This window comes from Geotrypetes seraphini, chromosome 1 (assembly GCF_902459505.1).
Source record: "Geotrypetes seraphini chromosome 1, aGeoSer1.1, whole genome shotgun sequence".
Classification (NCBI taxonomy): Eukaryota; Metazoa; Chordata; class Amphibia; order Gymnophiona; family Dermophiidae; genus Geotrypetes; species Geotrypetes seraphini.
This window is the reverse complement of record NC_047084.1, coordinates 93,731,708-93,753,677: the sequence shown is the minus strand read 5'-3', so window position 1 is coordinate 93,753,677 and position 21,970 is coordinate 93,731,708. Positions and strand designations below refer to the sequence as shown.

At 44.2% G+C, this 21,970-nt stretch overlaps 1 protein-coding gene across 2 annotated transcripts in view; it reads right to left on the bottom strand.

Moving 5' to 3' along the window:
- The window catches only part of PSTPIP2 (proline-serine-threonine phosphatase interacting protein 2), a 151,049-nt gene that overhangs the window by 23,549 nt on the left and 105,530 nt on the right, over positions 1-21,970 (bottom strand). The window contains exons 9-11 of one of the 2 annotated variants that reach the window (XM_033935170.1): positions 20,401-20,480; positions 12,550-12,648; positions 6,432-6,540 (exon numbers count right to left, since the gene is read on the bottom strand). In XM_033935170.1, coding sequence (XP_033791061.1) covers positions 6,432-6,540; positions 12,550-12,648; positions 20,401-20,480 — 288 coding nt within the window. The remainder of the gene's footprint in view (positions 1-6,431; positions 6,541-12,549; positions 12,649-20,400; positions 20,481-21,970) is intronic. The other variant, XM_033935178.1, reaches the window with a different exon arrangement.

Genomic DNA, 21,970 nt, shown 5'->3' with positions numbered 1-21,970 from the left:
GTTGGCAATCCCGGATCCCCACAATATGAAATCGTAGAGGAATCCTCTGTTGGGCTGAAAGGCTGAAGAGTTCCGAAAGCGCCTCCCTGCAGACTTCAGTAAGGGCAGCCACTGGGAGGGACTGAATGATGCAGCTTTTTATCTGCGCCTCTACCATCTTACCCGGTACTGAGGTCAGACTCACCAGTCTGTAGTTTCCTGGATCTCCCCTCGAACCTTTCTTGAAGATCAGCGTAACATTCGCCACCTTCCAGTCTTCCGGAATCTTTCCCGATTTGATCGACAGATTGGCTATTAGTTGAAGCAGTTCATCTACGGTCCCTTTCAGTTCCTTGATGACCCTCGGATGGATGCCATCCGGTCCCGGGGATTTATCGCTCTTAAGCCTATCGATCTGCCTACACACCTCCTCTAGACTGACAGTCAATCCTGTCAGCTTTCCATCTTCATTTCCAGCATATAGCCTGATGGGTTCCGGTATACTGTGTAAATCTTCTTGTGTTTAGTTTGTCGGCGATTGCTTTGTCCTCTTATAGCACTCCCTTTATTCCATGGTCATCCAACGGTCCCACCACTTCCTTCGTGGATCGTTTCCCCTTGATATATCGAAAGAACGGCTTGAAGTTTTTCGCTTCCTTGGCTATTTTTTCCTCATAGTCTCTTTTGGCCCCTTTAACCGCCCTATGACACCTGCGTTGATGTTGTTTGTGTTTGTTCCAATTTTCGTCCGTTTTTGACCTTTTCAATTCCTTACACGAAGATTTCTTGTCTCTGATCGCTTCCTTCACCTCTACAGTGAGCCACGCCAGTTCTTTGTTCTTTTTCCTCTTGGATCCCTTGTTGATACACGGTATATATAGATTTTGCGTCTCGGTGACCGTGTCCTTGAAAAGGGGCCAAGCTTGCTCTAGCGTGTCTACAGTGCTTATCCTCTTCTTAATCTTCTTCCGTACCATGAGTCCCATCCCTTCATAATTCCCTTTTCGGAAGTTCAGTGCCATGGCTGTCGTTTTGGACCGATGTTTCTTCCCTGCGTCCAGATCAAAGCGGATCATATTGTGATCGCTGTTTTCCAGCATCCCTTCTACTTCTACATCTTGTGCTGGTCCTCATAGGCCATTTAGAATTAAGTCCAGGATTGCATTTCCTCTAGTATTTTCCTTGACAAGTTGTTCCAGGAAGCAATCGCCTACAGCATCCAAGAACTTGGTCTCCCTAACGCAGCCAGAGGTGCCTAGGTTCCAGTCTATTCCCGGATAGTTGAAGTCACCCATGATAACTGCGTTGCCTCCCTTGCAGTTGCGTTTAATTTCGTCCATCATTGCTCCGTCAATTTCCTCGGACTGCCCTGGGGGTCAGTAGTAGATGCCGATCTTCATTTCCAGGCCATTTGTTCCCGGAATTTTGACCCATAGAGACTCTGACTTATCCGTCAGATGTGGCATGTTCTTTCCAGTAGATTCCATCTTTGACATATATGGCAATGCCACCACCTTTTTGAGCCACTCTGTCTCTGCGGTATAGTTTGTATCCTGGTAGCACAGTGTCCCAGACGTTTTCCTCAGTCCACCATGTTTCCGTGATGCCTTTGATGTCAACGTTATCTTTTTGCGCCATGGCTTCTAATTCACCCATCTTGTTCCTAAGGCTCCTTGTGTTCGTGTACATACACTTGAGTGTGCGGCCTGTTCCTTTTTTTCATTTTTCCCTCTTGTGTCCTTTTCGATCTGTCTTGCTTGTGATCCGGTGAGTCTTTCCCTCTATCTTCTTGCACGGTATCCTCCGGATATACCAGTTCCCAAACCATCGACTCTCTCTCTTGGTCGACTGTTGGCTTTCCCCTTCTTCCTAGTTTAAAAAATTTTCCACTTCTCTCTTGAGGTATTGATGCCTTTGTATAAGACTCTGGTGAGACCTCATATAGAATACTATGTACAATTCTGGAGTCCGCACCTTCAAAAAGATATAAACAGTATGGAGTCAATCCAGAGGAAGTCTACTAAAATGGTATGTGGTCTTCGTCATAAGGCGTATGGAGACAAACTTAAAGATCTCAGTATGTATACTTCAGAGGAAAGACAGTATAGAAGTGATATGATACAGATGTTTAAATACCTACATGACATAAATGTGCATGAGGCGTGTCTCTTAAAATAGAAAGGAAGCTCTGGAATGAGGGGGCATAGGATGAAAGTAAAAGAGGATAGACTAAGATATAACCACAGAAAATACTTTTTCATGGAAAGGGTCGTGATTGCATGGAATGGCCTCCCGGTGGAGGTGGAGACAAAAAATGTGTCCGAATTCAAAAAGGCTTCAGATAAGTACATTGTATCTCTAAGGGAGAGAAATAGATAGTAGATGGCATGGATAAGGAGACTAGAATATCAGCAGATAGCCAGCTATGTGCCATTTGGCTGGCCAAGAACCAATTTTGGCCAGCCAAATAGTGCTAAATATTGGGTGGATAGTTTGCTATCTCCTCCTGAATATCCCGGTCAGCGGCTAGCCTGGTGACTGGCTATGTCATGCAACATAGCTGGTCACCACTAATATTCATCAATCAACTGGCTGGCTGAGTTCAGCAGCCAAATAGATCCACCTAAAAAGCAAGTGTAAATTTGGCTGCCAGACTCATCAGCTTGCCTGGCTATGTATAGGCTAGCCAAAAGAAACCTCAAAATTCAATGCCGGACGCTGGATACTGCACTATCATTGACTTTCCAGTTTTGCTGCCAACCGCATGAGATAGCAATTAGCGTGCAACCATTAAAAATATCACCACATGAGCCCTTATCATCACCCATTTTCTATACGTGAACTATTTTACGACAACCCGTAAATCCATTTTCTCAGTTACCGCCCCCTCTCTGTGGAATGCCCTCCCATTGGATCTCCGCCTAGAAAACTTTCTGGAAAAATTTAAGTCCAAACTTAAGACTTTTCTTTTCAAAGACGCCTACAACCTCTGATCTAATTTCTTTCAAATAGAATACATGTAGCTCCTTGATGGACTTTGCAAAACGCTTCTTTTAAAATGAGCCCTACCATAATGTATTTCCGCACCACCACCACTTTCCACCCATTATTTTTATTTTTTAAACTTTTTAATTGAGTTTTTCATAAAACCATATAAACAGGAAAAGAAATAACAGGTCATGGAAACATATACATATTTTGGTGTACAGGGTAGTTGTAACCAGAGAAGAACTGACATGTAGAGGCATGAGCCAGAACCAGAAATCATGCCCTCTAACATGTGCAGGAAAACTTATAATGTATCAATATTAGAGTCTTGCATTTGTAGATCACATCCTTGCAGAAGAAAGAGATCTCAAATATAGAAAGAAAAGCATTATTTTTATGACAAGCATGGAAAGGTGATATCACCCTATAACGGAACTGAAAACTTGGTTGCAATTAGCACACTGCATAACCAAACTCAAATGGCCTTTAGAATCCTTCACCCCAGAATCAACCAAAATTAACTCCCTGTATCATCTTGGTCTTCTTCAGGGTCATACTACTTCCCTGTATTACAGAGTTTTTAGAGACTTCCACTACCCCTTATTACAGAAATCTAGAACGTTTTGGTAAGTCACTTCTTGGAACGGCACTGATGCTCAATGGTCTGATCTTTTCACGAACTCTTATAGACCCACCCTCTCCACTAACCTAATGCAATCTCTCTATTTCTTCTTTCACAAAGCCTTTTGGACCCCAAGCAAATTACACAGAGCTGGATTATTAGACTCTAACCTCTGCTGGCACTCTCTCTTTGATCTGGGAGATTTCAAAAATATGTTCTTTTCTTGTCCCATCATACAACCCTTCTGGATCACAGTTTGGAAACTCATATGTAGTTGCCTACCTATATCTTCAGACCTATCTTTTGAGATATTCATTTTCAGATCTTTAGCTCTCCCTGACCTATTGACAATTGACCAGAGAAAATTATTTGCTGCTATTTAATATATTCATAAATGATCTAGAAACAGGCACGAAGTGTGAGATAATAAAATTTGCGGACGATACAAAACTATTTAGTGGAGCTGGGACTAAAGAGGAATGCGAAGAATTGCAAAGGGACTTGAACAAATTGGGGGAATGGGCGGCGAGATGGCAGATGAAGTTCAACGTTGAGAAATGTAAAGTATTGCATGTTGGAAACAGAAACCCGAGGTACAACTATACGATGGGAGGGATATTATTGAATGAGAGTAACCAAGAAAAGGACTTGGGGGTAATGGTGGACATGACAATGAAGCCGACGGCACAGTGCGCAGCAGCCGCTAAGAAAGTAAATAGAATGCTAGGCATAATCAAGAAGGGTATTACAACAAGGACAAAAGAAGTTATCCTGCCATTGTATCGGGCGATGGTGCGCCCGCATCTGGAATACTGCGTCCAATATTGGTCTCCGTACCTTAGGAAGGATATGGCGTTACTCGAGAGGGTTCAGAGGAGAGCGACACGCTTGATAAAAGGGATGGAAAACCTCTCATACGCTGAGAGATTGGAGAAACTGGGTCTCTTTTCCCTGGAGAAGAGGAGACTTAGAGGGGATATGATAGAGACTTATAAGATCATGAAGGGCATAAAAGAACAAGAGGACACTTGGAAAAGTTGAAAGGGGACAGATTTAAAGCGAATGCTAGGAAGTTCTTCTTTACCCAACAAGTGGTGGACACCTGGAATGCGCTTCCAGAGGGCGTAATAGGGCAGAGTACAGTACAGGGGTTTAAGAAAGGATTGGACAATTTCCTGCTGGAAAAGGGGATAGAGGGGTATAAATAGAGGATTACTGCACAGGTCCTGGACCTGTTGGGCCGCTGCGTGAGCGGACTGCTGGGCATGATGGACCTTAGGTCTGACCCAGCAGAGGCATTGCTTATGTTCTTATGTTCTAATTGCATTAACCATCCAAATGATTCTTTAGAATTGGAAATCTGCTAATCTCCTCAACTCTACATTTTGGTGTGCCACTATCATGCTAACCCATAGATGCGAATATTTGGTGACTTCTAATTCACCTACCAGATCCAAAATTGAAAAGATTTGGCTACCCTTATCAGAGGGCTTTGCTTGATTACATTTATATTTACCATTATTTTTATTTTCAATCTCGATGTATTTATTAACCTACCATGCCTCTCCTCCCATCTTGTTTCCAGTATGTCAGTCTGTTATGGTCCCTCTTTTTTTATTATTATCATTATTTCTAATTATAGATATGTTTTATTTCTAAATTTTAAATTTTTATTAGACTCATTCCATTGTAAACCATTTAGGTATCTGTTTGATAAACGGTATATCAAAGAATAAAGAAACTTGGAACCTCACACATTAACTCCACACTAATCAGTTGGGGCCGGTTTATAAACGGCGCCAGTTTTTTAGGTACTAGTAGGCACCGAAGCTCAGTGAAAAACGCTGTTTAAATGTTGTTTCAAACTATTCATTGGACCTATAATTGCTGGTGTTGAACTTTTTGGCTTGACTTCTTTTTCCCATAATTTGTATAACACTCTAAAACGTCAAATCAAATCCTCAAGTTATAACCTTCCTTTGAGTTCCTCTGCTCCTTGTGTCCCCAAGGGGCCTAGCGTGCCCCTTAGGGCATGCCCCTTCGGTCACGCTGCAGCCCCGGCACTTTAGGAGCACTACTCACTGGAGGGTTGGCGAGAGGAGACCTAATTTGAGCCCCGGAGTTCCCTGCGGCAGGCAAACTTTCCTTAACTTTTAAAGCAGCCCCCAATGGCACTAGTTAGAGAATCCAGGCCTTGGTGCACAGCAGTGTCCTATGCATTGACTGATTAGCGCCATCATACTCACTCTCTACCCCAAAACATGTCCTTTCTCAAAAAAAAAAATTTGTGTACAGCGTGTGCGTGCAAATTCCTAAATTTACCATGGGACACCTCAGTATAGGGTGCTCAGATTTTCCAATCAGAAAATCCGAACCCCCTAGACCCGCCCCAGGTCCATCCAGTTCCGCCCATCCCCACCCTGTAATGCTCTAATCCCGCCCCCAGTCCTGCCCTAGCCCCGCCCCACGCTGCATGCTCTTGTCGGTCAGGGAGGAAGTCTGTGAATTGAGGACATGTCCCGGGAAATCCAGATATCTGGTAACGCTACCTCAGTAAATCCTGCAGCAGCCCTTTTTAAGCTGTGGCAAGCACGCTTTAGTGCTTACATTAGCTTAGTAAAAGGATCCCTAAGTATAGTGCTTCTTCTCGTTACAAGCAAGAATAGGCCTCTCTCTGTCCAATTCTCTCCCACAATTTTAATAAAATAATATTTGCAATTGAAGTTTGTTTTCAAGGGATATAAAACAGAGCTAAAAAAAAAAATGCATAAAAATAGCAATTGCTGCTAAATCTAACTAAACATGAAATAAATATTAACAACTGCTCATCAAAGCTTATTACCAAAGAGGTTACCTGGTGGGATATCTCCAGTTTTTCGTCTTTCTACAAAAAAGTCAAGGTCCTTCTCAATGCTACACTGCTCTAACGATTTACGGACCTCTTCGTACATCTGAAAATTAAAAAAAGGAAAAAAATAATTATCACTGGCAAAGCGCATCCATTTCAGTTTTGCTTCCACTCTGCAAACTAGTTGTCAACTGTTAAATTGCTTCATGATATTCCAGAAACGATATTCTCCACTGAAAGCAGGCCCTGCAACACATTTCTGTTTAATTCTGTGTCTTTCAAAACAACAATACGGCAAAATGGTTTGCAAGGCCATTAAAGAAGAATAAGGACCAACTTCTCCCTCCGTATTCACTGTGATAGGGTTTAACAGAACCGGAAATACTGAAAAACCGCAAATAACTTTTTTTAATGTTATTTGCTGTTTTCTATTAAAAACCATCGTGAATATGGTGAAACTGCGAATAACATGGTGGGAGACCTGGCCTGTTTCTGAAGGAGAGGCAAAACACGGTGAAGAAAGTGCCGGGAATCAGCAATTTCCCTATGCAAGCTAAAAACCGTGAATAATTGAAACCGCGAATGCTGAAACCGCGAATATGGAGGGAGAAGTGTAGTCTTCTGAAAGAACAGAGTTTGATAACTTGTCAATTTCTTAGGCTCTTCGGGCTGAACAGGTTTCATGAAATTGTAGAGGCAAATTCACATTCCTTGGTCATTGCACAACAAGAATTGATGGGGGATATAAAATAAGGCTTCAAGAGCAAACTAGATGCATATCTCCTTAAGAGAGGCATATAAAGATATGGTGGACTATAAATTACGCCAGGTGTACACCTGGCAGGGCCTCCGCGTGTGCGGATCGCCGGACTTGATGGACCGAAGGTCTGATCCGGAGATGGCAGTTCTTATGTTCTTATGTTCTTAAGATATTTGTGGATGAAAGCTCCTTCCTGTCAACAGAACTGATTCCAATTGAGATAGAAGCTTGGAGAAGCAAAAGGGCACTGCCATGCAAATAGATTCATTTAAACACAGGTGTTGTTATGTTATTTTAATCAGGTTTTCTATTCTGCATTTGCCTATTCAGTTCAAGGTCGGATTATGTTACAAGAGGTTGGGTCAGTTTATCCAGGAAGTTACAATGGACAGTTTTGTTTGACACAGACATTCAATAGAGTTGCTAGTACAGGTCGATCAGTACACTTATTAATACAGTTAGGTCATAGTTACAAATATATAGTTACTAGTTTAAGCAGGTCATCTTTGGCTCATCATTATGTCCCAGGAGCAGCATTGGACAATTTAGAAATGGGCTTTTGCAATTACTATTTCAGTTACTTCCGAGTTAGCTCTCGGTCTTGGCACAGAAATGCTTTGAAAAATTTTCTGAACCTGAGAAAGTGGTCACAAGATTGTAGCGTAAGTGGTATAATTTGTTTACGATTGTTTCGCCGTTTTCATCAATAAAATTGTTTGAACATAAAAACAATCATGCCTAATTTAAACTTGATCCTTGCGGTTACGGGCAGCCAATGTTGCTTCATGTAGTAGGGCTGTAGATGTTCCAATTTCCAGGGGGCGCCCAAGCTCAGTAAAAAAAAAAAAAAAGATGTTTAAATGATGGTTTTAACTGAGATTCATGGTGTCTACCGGCACCTAAAAATGTGGTGCTAAAAATCACACCTATGCCCGAAGCGGCATTAGGTGGCCTAAAGCGGTGTGATTCATATCAAAGGTAGGCGCCAGGAAATGTAGGCCTGAAAAATCCTGGCCTACATTTCCACCGCCTACTTTTGCCAGAGGTGCGATTCTGTACCTGTCACCGTCGCATGATTGACATACGATCGGTGGCCGCTTTTAAGGCAGCCACCGACAATCGTACCAGTTACAGAATCCGGGCCTTACTGTTTAGAGAACAACAGGCCAAGAACCAAGAAAGCCAGGGTTTCAAATCCCACGGCCACTTCTTGTGATCTTAGGCCAGTCAATGAACCTTTGTTGCCTCAGGTACAAACATATCCCCCAATACTGAGCCTGCAGCAGTCAGCATTTTTATTTTATTTTTTTTTTTCAAACTCTTGCCACTGTGGGCAAAGAACTCTGGATGCTCAGCTGCAGAGGCTACCGCTGAATATCCAGATAGAGCTTACCCAAATAGCTCTTAGGATGGCTCTTTCGCTGTTCTCCGTTAACCAGAGAACTGAAAATCGCTACTATGGCACAAAACTTATGTCTCCACTCTGACTCTGCCCCCTGGACCACCTGAGCATTAACCGGACTATCTAAAGCTATCTGTAAATAAATCCAGCGGCACCATCCAGAGACAGTTGCTACATATCTTGCTTAGCAGCACTGATGCCTTTAGATAGCCCCAGGGAGCTTACAGAGAAGTACCTACTGTACCTGAATGTACCTACACATGGGCTTCAAACCCGACATTCCCACTAACGCAGGTAACCTACAGAATACTATGTTACACACACACCTGCTGCCTTTAGGTAACCGTACTTGAATCAGCTCTATGGCTGGCATAAGTGCAGGGAGCTTACATGTTAGGTCATACCAAGTTATGCTAGTATTCTATAATGGAACCTAGGCACCTTGGTTCCATTACAGAATAGGCTCCTACCACATGTGTCTACATGGAGGTGCCGACTTAAATAATTACCCCCTAGTAGGGTAATCTATACCGACATTTCCATGCATGCATGGTTTTATACATGTGTAAAATGCCTCTTATAACATTTCCCCACAAGATAGAAACATGAAGGCAGATAAAGGCCAAATGTATACAAAATCCTGAGTGGAGTAGAACAGGTAGAAGTGGATCGATTTTTCACTCCGTCTAAAATTACAAAGACTAGGGAACACTCAATGAAGTTACAGGGAAATACTTTTAAAACCAATAGGAGGAAATATTTTATTCATTCAGAGAATAGTTAAGCTCTGGAGCATGTTGCCAGAGGATGTGGTAAGAGTGGATAGCACAGCTGGTTTTAAGAAAGGTTTGGACAAGTTCCTGGAGGAAAAGTCCATAGTCTGTTATTGAGAAAGACATGGGGGAAGCCACTGCTTGCCCTGGATCGGTAGCATGGAATGTTACTACTTCTTTGGGTTTTGACCAGGTATTAGTGACCTGGATTGGCCCCCATGAGAACGGGCTACTGGGCTTGATGGACCATTGGTCTGACTCAGTAAGGCTATTCTTATGTTCTAATTTAGGGGGGACTCCATCAAGGGATGCTAACCAATTAGCGCACGTTAAATGCGAAGATGCCCATTATATTCCTTGGGGCGTCTTATCGTTTAGCACGCGCTAATGTGGTTAATGCCTCTTGATGAATTCCCCCCTTTAAGTGTAGTCATGTTCTGAGGTAGAATGTTAACATAGCCTATACAAGTACACTTCTCCCTCCCTATTCGCGGTTGTAAATCACTTAGATAACCTTGATAAGTGGTATATAAAAATACTTAAATATCTAATACCTAAAAATGAGGAAGGACCTAGTGAAGCTTGAAGAATGGTCTGAAATTTGGCAGCTAAGATTTAATGCTAAGAAATGCATTTGGACTGCAAAAATCTGAAGGAATGGTACAGTTTAGGGGTGAAGAACTTTTGTGCATGAAAGAGAACTGGGACTTGGGTGTGATAGTATGTGATGACCTTAATGTGGAAGAAGGTAATTTAGATTCACGGTTAAGGGCAGGGAGGTTTGTCGGACCGGGCCTGTTCTGGCGGGGAAGCACCACGAAGGTAAGGGGGCAGGGAGAGAGAAAGGGAGGAAAGGTGGAGTGGAGAGGAAAAGACGCTTAAGGGAAATGCGTAAAACTGAGGGGGGAAAAGGACGCTGAAAGCACTGGGGAAGACAAAGGGGTGGAGAAGGACGCTGAAAGGCCATGGGGAATACGGGGGGTGGGGTGGAGAAGGACACTGAAAGGACATGGGGAAGACAGAGGGGGAGAAGGACACTGAAAGCACTTGTGGAAGACAGAGGGGGGAGAAGGACGCTGACAGGACATTGGGAAGATGGGGGGGGGCAGAAGGATGCTGAAAGCACATGGGGAAGACAAAGGGGTGGAGAAGGACGCTGAAAGGACATGGGGAAGACAGGGGGTGGAGAAGGACGCTGAAAGGAGCATAGGGAAGACAGAGAGGGAGAAGGATGCTGAAAGGACATGGAGAAGACAGAGGGGGGATAAGGACATTGAAAGCACATGTGGAAGACAGAGGGGGGAGAAGGACGCTGACAGGACATGGGGAAGATGGGGGGAGAAGGACGCTGAAAGGACATGGGGAAGACAGAGGGAGGAGAAGGACACTGAAAGCACAAGTGGAAGACAGAGGGGGGAGAAGGACGCTGACAGGACATGGGGAAGATGGGGGGAAAAGGACGCTGAAAGGAAATGGGGAAGAGAGAGTGGGGAGAAGACGCTGGCAGGGAAAAAGACAGAGATGCCAGACTATGGGGGGAGCGGAGGGAAGAAGATGGGTGCCAGATCAATTTGGAAGGGGGGAGAAAGGGAGAGGCACAGTAACAGAGCAAATGGAAGACGCAGAAGGAAGAGAGACAGTGGATGGAAGGAATTGAATGAGAACATGAAGAAAGCAGAAATCAGGCAACAAAGGTAGGAAAAAAATTCTTTTTTTTTTTTTTGCTTCAGGATAAAGTAGTATATTAGTTGTGTTGATAAAAATTTATAAACATTAGAGGCTCTGGTAGAAACCCGTTTACAAAGTATGTATTCTTCCCAATTAATATTTCCAAATTAATAAAGTCTTTTTGCTTATTTGTAAATGGGTTTCTACCAGAGCCTTTAATTCAGTAGCATAATTAAATGAAATAACTATTTCTGAAGTTTATAGGGACGGGCGGGGACGGAGGTGATTCCTCACGGGGACGGGCGGGGATGGAGGGGATTCCTCGCTGGGACGGGTGGGGACGGAGGGATTCCTCACGGAGACGGGTGGGATTCCTCATGGGGACGGGTGGGACTTTGGCGGGGACGGGTGGGAATGGGTGGGATTTCTGTCCCCGCGCAACTCTCTAATATGGATCTCTTGGGAAGAGGAGGAGATAATGGATGCTGTGCATGGGCAGACTAGATGAGTCATTTGGCCTTTATCTGCCATCATGTTTCTATGTTTCTATATTTGAGTCAGATGCCCAATCAACCCTCCAATTTTGTGAAGGCTTAAAGGTGGACCAAGAGAGCAACATATTCTCTTCCCCCTCCCCCCCCCCCGGTCAGGAATACCAAAGTCCAACCAGCAAAAGCTATTTACTACCGAGTCACTTCCCTCCTCCCCACACTGCTTCAGTAACCCTGAAGTCAGCAGGCTGCCTCCAACTACTGACTCCAGGACTCCTCAAGCATAGCACAAAATGAGCATGTGCAGAGTCCTGGCATCGGTGGCTGGAGGCACCCCGTCAACGTCCAAGTTACTGCACCAACATGAGGAGGATGGGAGTGGCTCAGAAATAAATTTCTTTGGCTGGTTGGGCTTTGACATCCCCCCAGCCATTTAACAGAAACAGTGTAGGTGTGGAGGGGGCTTGAGTCCAAAGAGTAGGCCTTGTCCCCCATGTCTTCACCACTGTCTTGAGCTGGTATAAATAAAAGCAGTAGAGTGATAAAAGCATATCAAGGCCCTTTGGAAGCTATGTCCCTAATAGGAAATCCTCCAGTCCTAGACAGTTTAGAACTCCTAAAGAGAGAGAAAAGGAAAAGCGTGCACTTACATTCTTTGTATGCAAATCTATCTCATACATATTCATTGTAGGTATCCTGGAAACATGACTTGCTAGGTGTGTCCCAAAGACTATGCTGAGAACCCCTGGACTAAAAATAGGTCCAACTGGCCTTTACACATTGGCAACTTTTTATAAAATTAGTTTTTTAAGTGCGATAGACTTAGATGCCTTCACAATATACTCATGGCCGACGTTCAATCCCATCACTAGGATTCATGGTTAGGATTCTTACTCCATCTCTAGAGATCCGTGGCTGGGGCTTGCAAGCTATCACTAGAGAGCCTTAGTTGGGGCTTGTATTCCCCATTTTAGGGCTTTTACCCCCATCACCAGACACACGCATTTAGGATCCTTACCCCATCGTTAGTCACACACTGTTGAGAAAGCTGGTTCAAGTGAGTCCATACAGCGTTTCGAAAGCAGTTTATTCTATCACACTCCTGAGCCTCGAAAAACTGCAAAAGAAATATATTTAAATTAAAAAAAAAAAATCACTGAGAATATCCCATATTCTCTTTCAAGTTTAGCTATCATCAGTCACTAAACAGGGTCGGTAGAAGGCAATTAAGCACCCTGGGCAAAACTTCAGCTTTCAATTCATTTTCCGACTCCAAGCACCACCCAACCCTATTTCCGAGATTCTGAGAATTACCCTAACACCACCTCACCCAGAACAATCCTGTTAAACAAACAAACAAACAAAAAAAGCCACAAACACATACTGTGTTTCCCTGAAAATAAGACAGTGTCTTATATTCATTTGGGGCCCAAAAAAGGCACTAGGTCTTATTTTCGGGTAGGGCTTATGTTTTTTTAATGTACATGATCATCTCTCCCTTCCTCTCTACCTCAATTCTTCCTTTTTCCTTTCCCCCCACATGTGCAACATTTTACCTCCCCTCTCACCCCTTGTGCCTTCCCTCTGCAGCATCTTTCTATCCCTCCCATCCCCCTGTGCAGCAGAACCCTCACCCAGCTTCCAGCCCTCCCTCCCTCCCATCCCTTGTGCAGCAGAACCATTGAGCAACTGCCTCCTCCCTAGCCGTGCAGCCGAATCCCCGCTGACCCTCCATCCTTCCCTTCCAACCAATCCCCGCTGACAACGACCATAAATACCTTCTGGCAGAGGAGCATCAGGCCAACAGCACTCACAGGCTGCTTCGCGGCCTTCTCTCTGGGGCCTTCTGTGTGCCAGGTTACTGATGATGTCATCAGTACACAGAAGGCCGCGAAGCAGCCTGCAAGTGCTGCTGGCCTGACACTCCTCTGCCGGACACTCCTCTGCCTGACACTCCTCTGCTTGTATTCGATGACTTTATATTGTGACCACTTTGCTGATTGTACATGACTTTGGCGGTATATAAGAATAAAATTATTATTATTATTACAATTAGGGCTTATTTTCGGGGAAACACGGTATATGGGGTAATACTGAGCCCATGGAATGTTTCTTTTAAAATGTCAGTCACTACTGCCAGATTTTGCTAATTTTGTTTCTAATATAAATCATTGCATTTCTAAACTTCAAGCTAGTTCATAGACAAAAACGCGCGCCGACAAAGGCGTGCCGACAACCCAGCGCAGACAACTGAGCGCAAGGCGGAAGTGCGCCGAAGAAAAACAGTATTTTAAGGGGCTCCGACGGGAGGTGTTGGTGAGGACCCCCCCCCCCCCACTTTACTTAATAGAGATTGCGCCGGCGTTGGGGGGGGTTGTAACCCCCCTCATTTACTGGAAACTTAACTTTTTCCCTCTTTTTTAGGGAAAAAGTGAAGTTTTCAGTATAATGTGGGGAGTTACAACCCCCCAAACTCCCCACAATGCCGGCACGATCTCTGTTAAGTAACCCCCCACACCCTCCGTCGGAGCCCTTTAAAATACTGTTTGTCTTCGGCGCGCTTCCACCTTGCGCTCAGTTGTCTGCGCTGGGTTGTCGGCACGCCTTTGTCATCGCGCGCTTTTGACCTGTCACCCTTCAAGCTTGGACAATGTTTGTCCAGATGAGACTCAATGCTGCAAAGACCAAGCTATTGTGGTTGGGGCCAAAATCTGATTGCATTCCCTTTGCCTTGACGTTGGACTCAGGAATGTCCTTGCAGATTGAATTCTCCTCTTCCAAAATATCAGGTATCCTCATAGATTCTTCATTCACATTTAAGGATCAAATAAATTCTCTGGTTAAGAAGCGCTTTTTCAGTTTTCGTATGCTGAGGAAAGTTAAGGTTGTATTTGATCAGCAGCATTTCTCTGTCCTGGTTCAATCATTCTAGCCCGGTTAGATTATTGTAATGCAGTGTATCTAGGATTAACCAAGATCGGCCTGCAAAGGCTTCAGTTGATACAGAACACTCGACTACTCCACTGAGTTGAGCATTGTGATCTGTTTGTGCCAGCTGTGCGAGACTTAAGGCTTTCTTCATCCAGGAACAGTGTTTTTCCCAGGGAGTGGAATAACCTTCCAGGATATACTCGCCAACAGCAAAATTTACAGAACATCAAGAAAATGTTGAAAAGACACCTGTAAGATGAAATGTATGGTATGAGTTTGGCTGAGGGGGTAGGAGTGATGACTTGTTGAGTGTTGAGTGCTGGTCATGGAGTTTTCGATGGTCTAGTTTGTCTCATTTGGCATAAAGATGTTTTTCTTTGAGGCATTTTGTGTGCCTTATGTATTTTTACATTTTGATGTAGGATAGGGTTGGCTAGTATGTCTTATACAATCTGATTATATATGTATGTATGTAGTTGTTATAGTGTTGGTCTTGATGTGTTTTGTGCGACAAATGTTACGTTTTATTTTGTATGTTAACATGTAACTCGCCCTGGATAAGGGCGGGCGATAAACAAACAAACAAACACCGCTGCTAGATTGATCTTTGGAAAAAGTAAATTTGAACATGTTTCCCCATTGCTGAAAAAATTGCATTGGCTTCCTGTCCATCTTAGGATTCACTTTAAATGTGCATGTATTTATTTATTTTAAAACTAGTCTTATAGCCCGTTAAATTAACGGGTGCTTGAATATGTGTGTGTGTGTCTGTCTTTATTTCTTTTTCTCTCTCCTTAGCCGCTTTCTGCATTTCTATCTTTCTTTCTTTGTTTTTTTTCTTTGGCTGTCCACCACCACCCCTTGTCTGCTCCCCCTGTTCATTCTCCCTTCCTTTTACCTCCCCTGTGTCCTCCCCCACCCCATCACTGCTCACCTTATCCAACAGCAGCCCTTCTCCCTTTATTTTACCTCCCCCCTCTTCCTGCTCCCTCGTCCATCAGCACCTCTTCCTGCTCCCCCTGTCCAGCAGTAGGCCTCCCTTCATCCCCCCCCCTGTCCATCAGCACTTCTTCCTGCTCCCCCTGTCCAGCAATATGCAGTTCAACAGCAGAGAAAGAGAAAAAACACTATACACTTTGGAATATAAAAAGAAAGCAGTCTACTTTTATTGTCTGGCCATTTTATTCATGTTTATCCCAGTTTCTGCTCTCTTCTCTCAATTTTTTTACCAGGGTTTGCAGTCTATCTGGCTCTTCTCTCATTCCTGTCTTCACTTCCTCTCCTACATCCATCTCTGACTTTAACCTTATCTTTCAGTTTTCCTCCATTTATTTTTCTGCATCTCTATCAGCTTCTATTTCTCCAGTTGTTTGTTTTTTAGGGAGTTTTTTTTTTTTTTTTTGCTAACTCTTCCCTTCCAGCATCTTCTCTTTCTCTCTCTTCCCCCTTTATTTTCAGTCTTCTAACCAGTATCTGTCTTGCTCCCTCCATCCAACATATCCACTCCCCTCTTTCCTCCAACACCTCATCTCTCTCTCTGCCAATGCAGTCCTCCATGTTGTTTGCCGGCCGCTGGAAGGAGGGGGGAGGGTGTCAGGTCAAAAGCGCGCCGGGACAAAGGCGCGCCTAGACAATTGAGCGCAGCGCGGAGGCGCGCGCCGGGTTCCCCAACAAAACCCACCGTCGGAGCCCCTAAAAACTTTAATTTTCTTCGGCGCGCGCCTCCGTCTTGCACTCAGTTGTCGGCGCGCGTCTTTGTCTTTCGCGCCGATGTGTATGAACCGGGAGGAGTGATGAGTACATCTGGATTGTGAGCAGCCCTGCCTTCGGTCCTGTCTCGGTCTCACTAAACCGGCTGGCAATAACGAAGCCAGACATCACGGGGGCTTTCCCTCTTGCTAAATCGCTATAGGCTTTGCCGGTCTCGATCCCGCCCCTCAAAATCAGGAAGTAACTTCAGAGATGGACAGGATCGAGACCGGCAGAGCCTTTAGCAATTTGGCAAAAGGGAAGAACCCATGGCATCTTGTTTTGTTATTGGCAGCCGGTTTAACAGTGACAGGACCGAAGGCAGGACTGGTGAGGAGCAGAGGCTGGAGTCGGGCAAAGGAGGAGACTTATGTTTGAGGGACGGCAGGACTCCGCGTTCACTCCCTCTGTGACGGTTCGTCTTCTGACAGTGACCTAGTAAGTGCGCATGCGCACTCGTGCGGCCACATCCCGACAGAAAAGGGATCAGGGAACACGCTTGTCGCGAGTGCGCATGCGCGGGCTAGCATTTTATTATTTAAGATTTTCTACACTGTTACTGGGCAGACTTGCACGGTCTGTGTCTGTGTATGGCCGTTTGGTGGAGGATGGGCAGGGGAGGGCTTCAATGGCTGGGAGGGTGTAGATGGGCTAGAGTAAGTCTTAACAGAGATTTCGGCAGTTGGAACCCAAGCACAGTACCGGGTAAAGCTTTGGATTCTTGCCCAGAAATAGCTAAGAAGAAAAAATAAAAAAAATTTAAATTGAATCAGGTTGGGCAGACTGGATGGACCATTCGGGTCTTTATCTGCCGTCATCTACTATGTTACTATGTTACTGTTTAAAACTAAACGGTTTACATAATTTACATACACAATTTTATAAAAACATGATAAAACAGACACACAAACAATCATCGGAAATCATATCTACCAACTAATACCATAGTTTATATAATGAGAATCATGAATAATTCATCAACCGTGGAGAACGGAAAATTATTGGCTAAAAAAGGCATCTACAAATAATTGCATCTTGAGTAATTTTCTAAATATGCCCTTTTCACAACAGTTTCGTATTTGGCCTACAAGAGAGTTCCATATTTTAACTCCTGCACAGCATAAAGTCATTTTGCCAGTCTCAACAAGCCATTCGTCTTCAGTAGAGCTAAATTCTCAGAACGTAGTGCATGGTCTTTAAGATCTTGTTTGGTTTCTTCGTGCCTCTTGTTCCTTTATTCTGGAATGTTCAGAGATCTTGTCTTGCAAGAAGTACCCAAAGATTTAAACTGGCTCTCTTCAATTATTTCGCAAAAACCTGAAAACATCTTTGCAAATTATTTTGGAAATCACTCTCATTAAGAGGGTGTTTTACTAAGGCGCGCATGGTAAATGCGAACGCATCCATAGAATATAATGGGCGCGTTAGCGTGCGCTTATTTTTAGTGCACTCTAAATCGGCTAGTGCGCCTTAGTAAAAGACTCCCTAAGTTTCCTAGGACATTCTTCTATGTATGGTTTGTTTTCTTTTCATCCCTTTTTTTATGGGGTTTTTGGGTTTTTTTTTTATTATTGTTAACCGTGTCAAGCTCCTATTTTTGGTGATAACCCGGTCTTAAAATTCAAGGTTTAGTTCTCCAATTACATTGCTACCAGTAGGGGGTGATGCTTCAATACTCTGTTTTCAATAACTAGGGAAGGCATGCAGGGAAGTCCTGCAGATTTTGCCTGTCCCTCACTACTGAAAATGTGAAGATGAAACAGCATCCCACCCCACTGGCAGGACAGGAGGTGGAGGTCTCCCACTCAGTTTAGAAGTCCCTGATTGGCTCAGATGCCTCGAGCCCCTCCCAAGAGATGCCTTAGGCCCCTCCCCATACATCACATTATGCACCAGGGAGGGACCTAAGACACAATGTTTTCAAGGGGGAGCTGGAGCAGGAGGTGTTTTCAGTACTTCCTGCTCCCAACATCAAAGGTACGGGGGCCTGGAGGGAGGCCTACAGTGACAGGAGGGAGTGGGCATCCCTCCTACTGTTTTTTGGGGGGGAGAGAGGGGAGGTCTTTCCAGTCAGGAGGGAGTGGGAATCCCTCCTGCCATCTTTTTTGGGGATCGGGGAGGGGGGGAAGACAGTGGCTCAAGAGTGCTAGCACGAGGAGGGGGGGGTTTAATGTGCCAGATGGCATGCAAAAAATCTGTTCCATTAAAAAAGAAACTAGAAGACCTGACAGCAGTAACAGGAGGCTGCTTCCCCTATCACTACTGTTAGGGCTCTGCATTGTGGCAAATCACTCACTGAGCGATTGAGTCGGTGGGTTTGCATGCAAATGATTTCAATACAAACTTAATAGCGAATCAATAGCTGTTGGAAAAACAGCCAGAGGCCAACAGCAATTGAGTCATTATTGTTAGTGAATCTAACCCCAAATTGTCTGAGGGTTGATACCAGGAGAAGATAAGAAATGGTATGACCACCATGCTCCTTCCTAAAGTGCACATCTTCCCCTGTCCCAATCTTACTCTAACTTTGCAAAATATTCAATCTCAACTTAATTTAAAGGTTTGGATATTATTTATTTGTTTAATTTTCTATACCATTCTCCCAGGAGAGCTCAGAATGATTTACATGAATTTATTCAGGTACTCAAGCATTTTTCCCTGTCTGTCCCGGTGGGCTCACAATCTATCTAATGGACCTGGGGCAATGGGGGATTAAGTGACTTGCCCAGGGTCAAAAGGAGCAGCGTGGGTTTGAACCCACAATCTCAGGTGCTGAGGCTGTAGCTTTAACCACTGCGCCACTCTAGAAATCAAAATGTAGTGAAAGTGAGCCAAGTATAGGACAGTCAAGCCATTATGACATCACTGATGAGGTTGGCTCTTAGGCATTGGTGGAATGAGGCATTGTGATGTCACAATACCAGCTCTGGTTATCAGAAGCTGAAACTTTTCACACTATTTATTCTAATTTCTATACTGTTCTCCCAGGGGAGCCCAGAGCAGTTTACACACATTTATTCGGGTCCTCAAGCATTTTTCCTTATCTGCCTAATATACCTGGTGCAATGGGGGGGATTAAGTGACTTGCCCAGGGTCAGAAGGAGCAGCGTGGGTTTGAACCCATAACCCAGGGTGCTGAGGCTGCAGCTTTAACTTGTTCCACAACCAGTGACCTACAGTTTATGATGGATGAAGGATGACGAAGGTCATCTGGCCATTCAGGTTTTAGCCTATGCACAAGGAATAGACACAAGATACATTTGCATTTAATGCATGTATCTTGTTATCCTGAAAATTATTTATTATCTTTTTATTATTATTTATTCAATTTTCTATACCTTGCTCCCAAGGGAGCTCAGAACAGTTTACATGAATTTATGCAAAGGTACTCAAGAATTTTCCCTGTCTGTCCCAGTGGGCTCACAATCTATCTGGGGCAATGGGGAGATCAAAGGGCAAGTTCTATAAGAAGCGCTGAAAAAGTTAGGCGCCTAATTAGGCACTGTTCAGCGCGATTCAAGTAAAAATGGGGGCTGTTTCATGAATCACGCTGAGCGGAACCTATTTTGGAGGCGCCCAAGAAATAGGCCAGCTGAGCGCTTAAGCACGCTTAAAAGCAGTGATTCTGCCACAAGGCCCTAACGCGTAGCCACACCCACGCCTAACATGCATAGCGCCTATTTTGAAGACCGCCTACATTTTTAGAGGCGCCTTGTTACAGAATCGCGCTGTCTTGATAGGCGCCTATGTTTCAATCAGTGCTGATTAAAAAGCTTAACTGAGCTTGTTATTCGATTTAGATAGGCGCCTGTCTAGTTGGGGGCCTCCGAAATAGGCGCCTAACTTTAGGCACTGGTTACAGAATTTGGGCCTAAGTGACTTTCCCAGGGTCACAAGGAGCAGCATGGATTTGAACCCACAACCTCAGGGTGCGGAAGCTGTAGCTTTAACCACTGCACCACACTCTGCCTGCTCAAGTAATGGGTTGAAAAATATAAGAACTGCCATCTCCAGATCAGACCTTCGGTCCATCAAGTCCGGCGATCCGCACACGTAGAACGCTGGAAACCTGCAGCACCGTCCAACCACTACAAACCCATATCCAGGAGGAAGGTGGAGCAAATAATGTCGTTTACCAGCTGTTATTATCTCCCTCTCTTAAGGTTACAATTTGTTATTGTCTCCTTACCACACAGGCTTTGATGTGTTCGCTTTGCCAGTCTTCCTGGATCTTCTCCAGCACATTTATATTCAGCTGGTATGCTTTATCTGCAATGAAAAATAATCATTTGTTTCTGCTCATTGATGACCTGACCAACATAAGTGATGAGCCCAGACTGGATAAACAATCCTGAACACAATGTTACATGAGAACATAAGAATTGCCATACTGGGACAGATTGAAGGTCCATCAAGTCCAGTATCCTGTTTCCAACACTGGTCAACACTGGTATTTATTATTTATACGCCACTTACACTTCCCCCTCTGTATTCGAGGTGGTTAGGGGCAGAGCCGGCCTGCGAATATTTTAAAAAAACATGAATAATATTCAAGCCGGTTCTGCCCCTAACCTCCGCTTCCCCCGGCTATTTTAAGCCCTGAAAGCCCCCCCTAAGCCTTACCTGGTGGTCTAGCGGGTTTTCAGGCAAGAGCGATCTTCCCACTCTTGTGCCCTGTGCAGATCGCTCACAGGAAATGGCTGCCTTGAGCTCCCCTAGTCTCTCGAGCCATTTCCTGTGAGCGATCTGCACAGGGCAGGAGAGTGGGAAGATCGCTCCTGCCTGAAAACCCGTTAGACCACCAGGTAAGGCTTAAGGGGGGCTTACAGGGCTTAAAATAGCCCAAAAAATGAAAAGGCATTTATTTGTTACAAAACCACAAATAATCGAATCCGTAGATACAGAAACCACAAATACGGAGGGGGAAGTGTATATCCTAAATGGTTTACATTCAGGTACTTTATCATATTTCCCTATCTGTCCAGGTGGGCTCAAACTTTTATCTCAAGGGTGCCCATACTTTTTTGGCTTGTGAGCTACTTTTAAAATGTACAAGTCAAAATGATCTACCAACAATAAAATTTAAAAAAAAAACACAAAGCACACTGTACGCAGAGAAAAGTTAATTATCATTTGAATTCGGGTGTTTTTTTCATAGGTCAAGGCAGATGACTTTAAAATATGAAAGGTCACCTCAGTAACAACTATTCAAATATAGACAAATATACCTCCTCCCCTTTTAATAAACTGTAATAGCGTTTTCTTAGCACAGGGAGCTGCGCTGAATGCCCCGCGCTGCTCCCAACGCTCATTGAGTTCCTATGAGCGTCGGGAATAGCGCGGACCATTCAATGCAGCTCCCTGCGCTAAAAAACGCTATTGTGGTTCACTAAAAGGGGGCCATAGTGCAAAATATAGCAGACACATTTTGATCACTAAATTGAAAATCAAATCATTTTTCCTACCTTTGCTGTCTAGTGATTTCATGAGCCTCTGGTTGCACTTCCTTCTTCTGACTATAAATCCAATATTTCTTTCTTTCTGCCTTTCTTTCTTTCTGCCTCCTACATGCTTCCTCTCCTCCAGACCTCATTCCATTCTCCAACCAACATCTCTCTGTCCCTCCATGAGTCCAACTTTTTCTTCCTCTCTCCATGCCCCTCCCCTTTCTTTCTGTCTTTCTTTTTCTCTCCCTACACACCTTTCTTTGTCTTTCTTTCTCTCTCCATGCCGCCTTTCTATCTTTCTTTCTTTCTTTC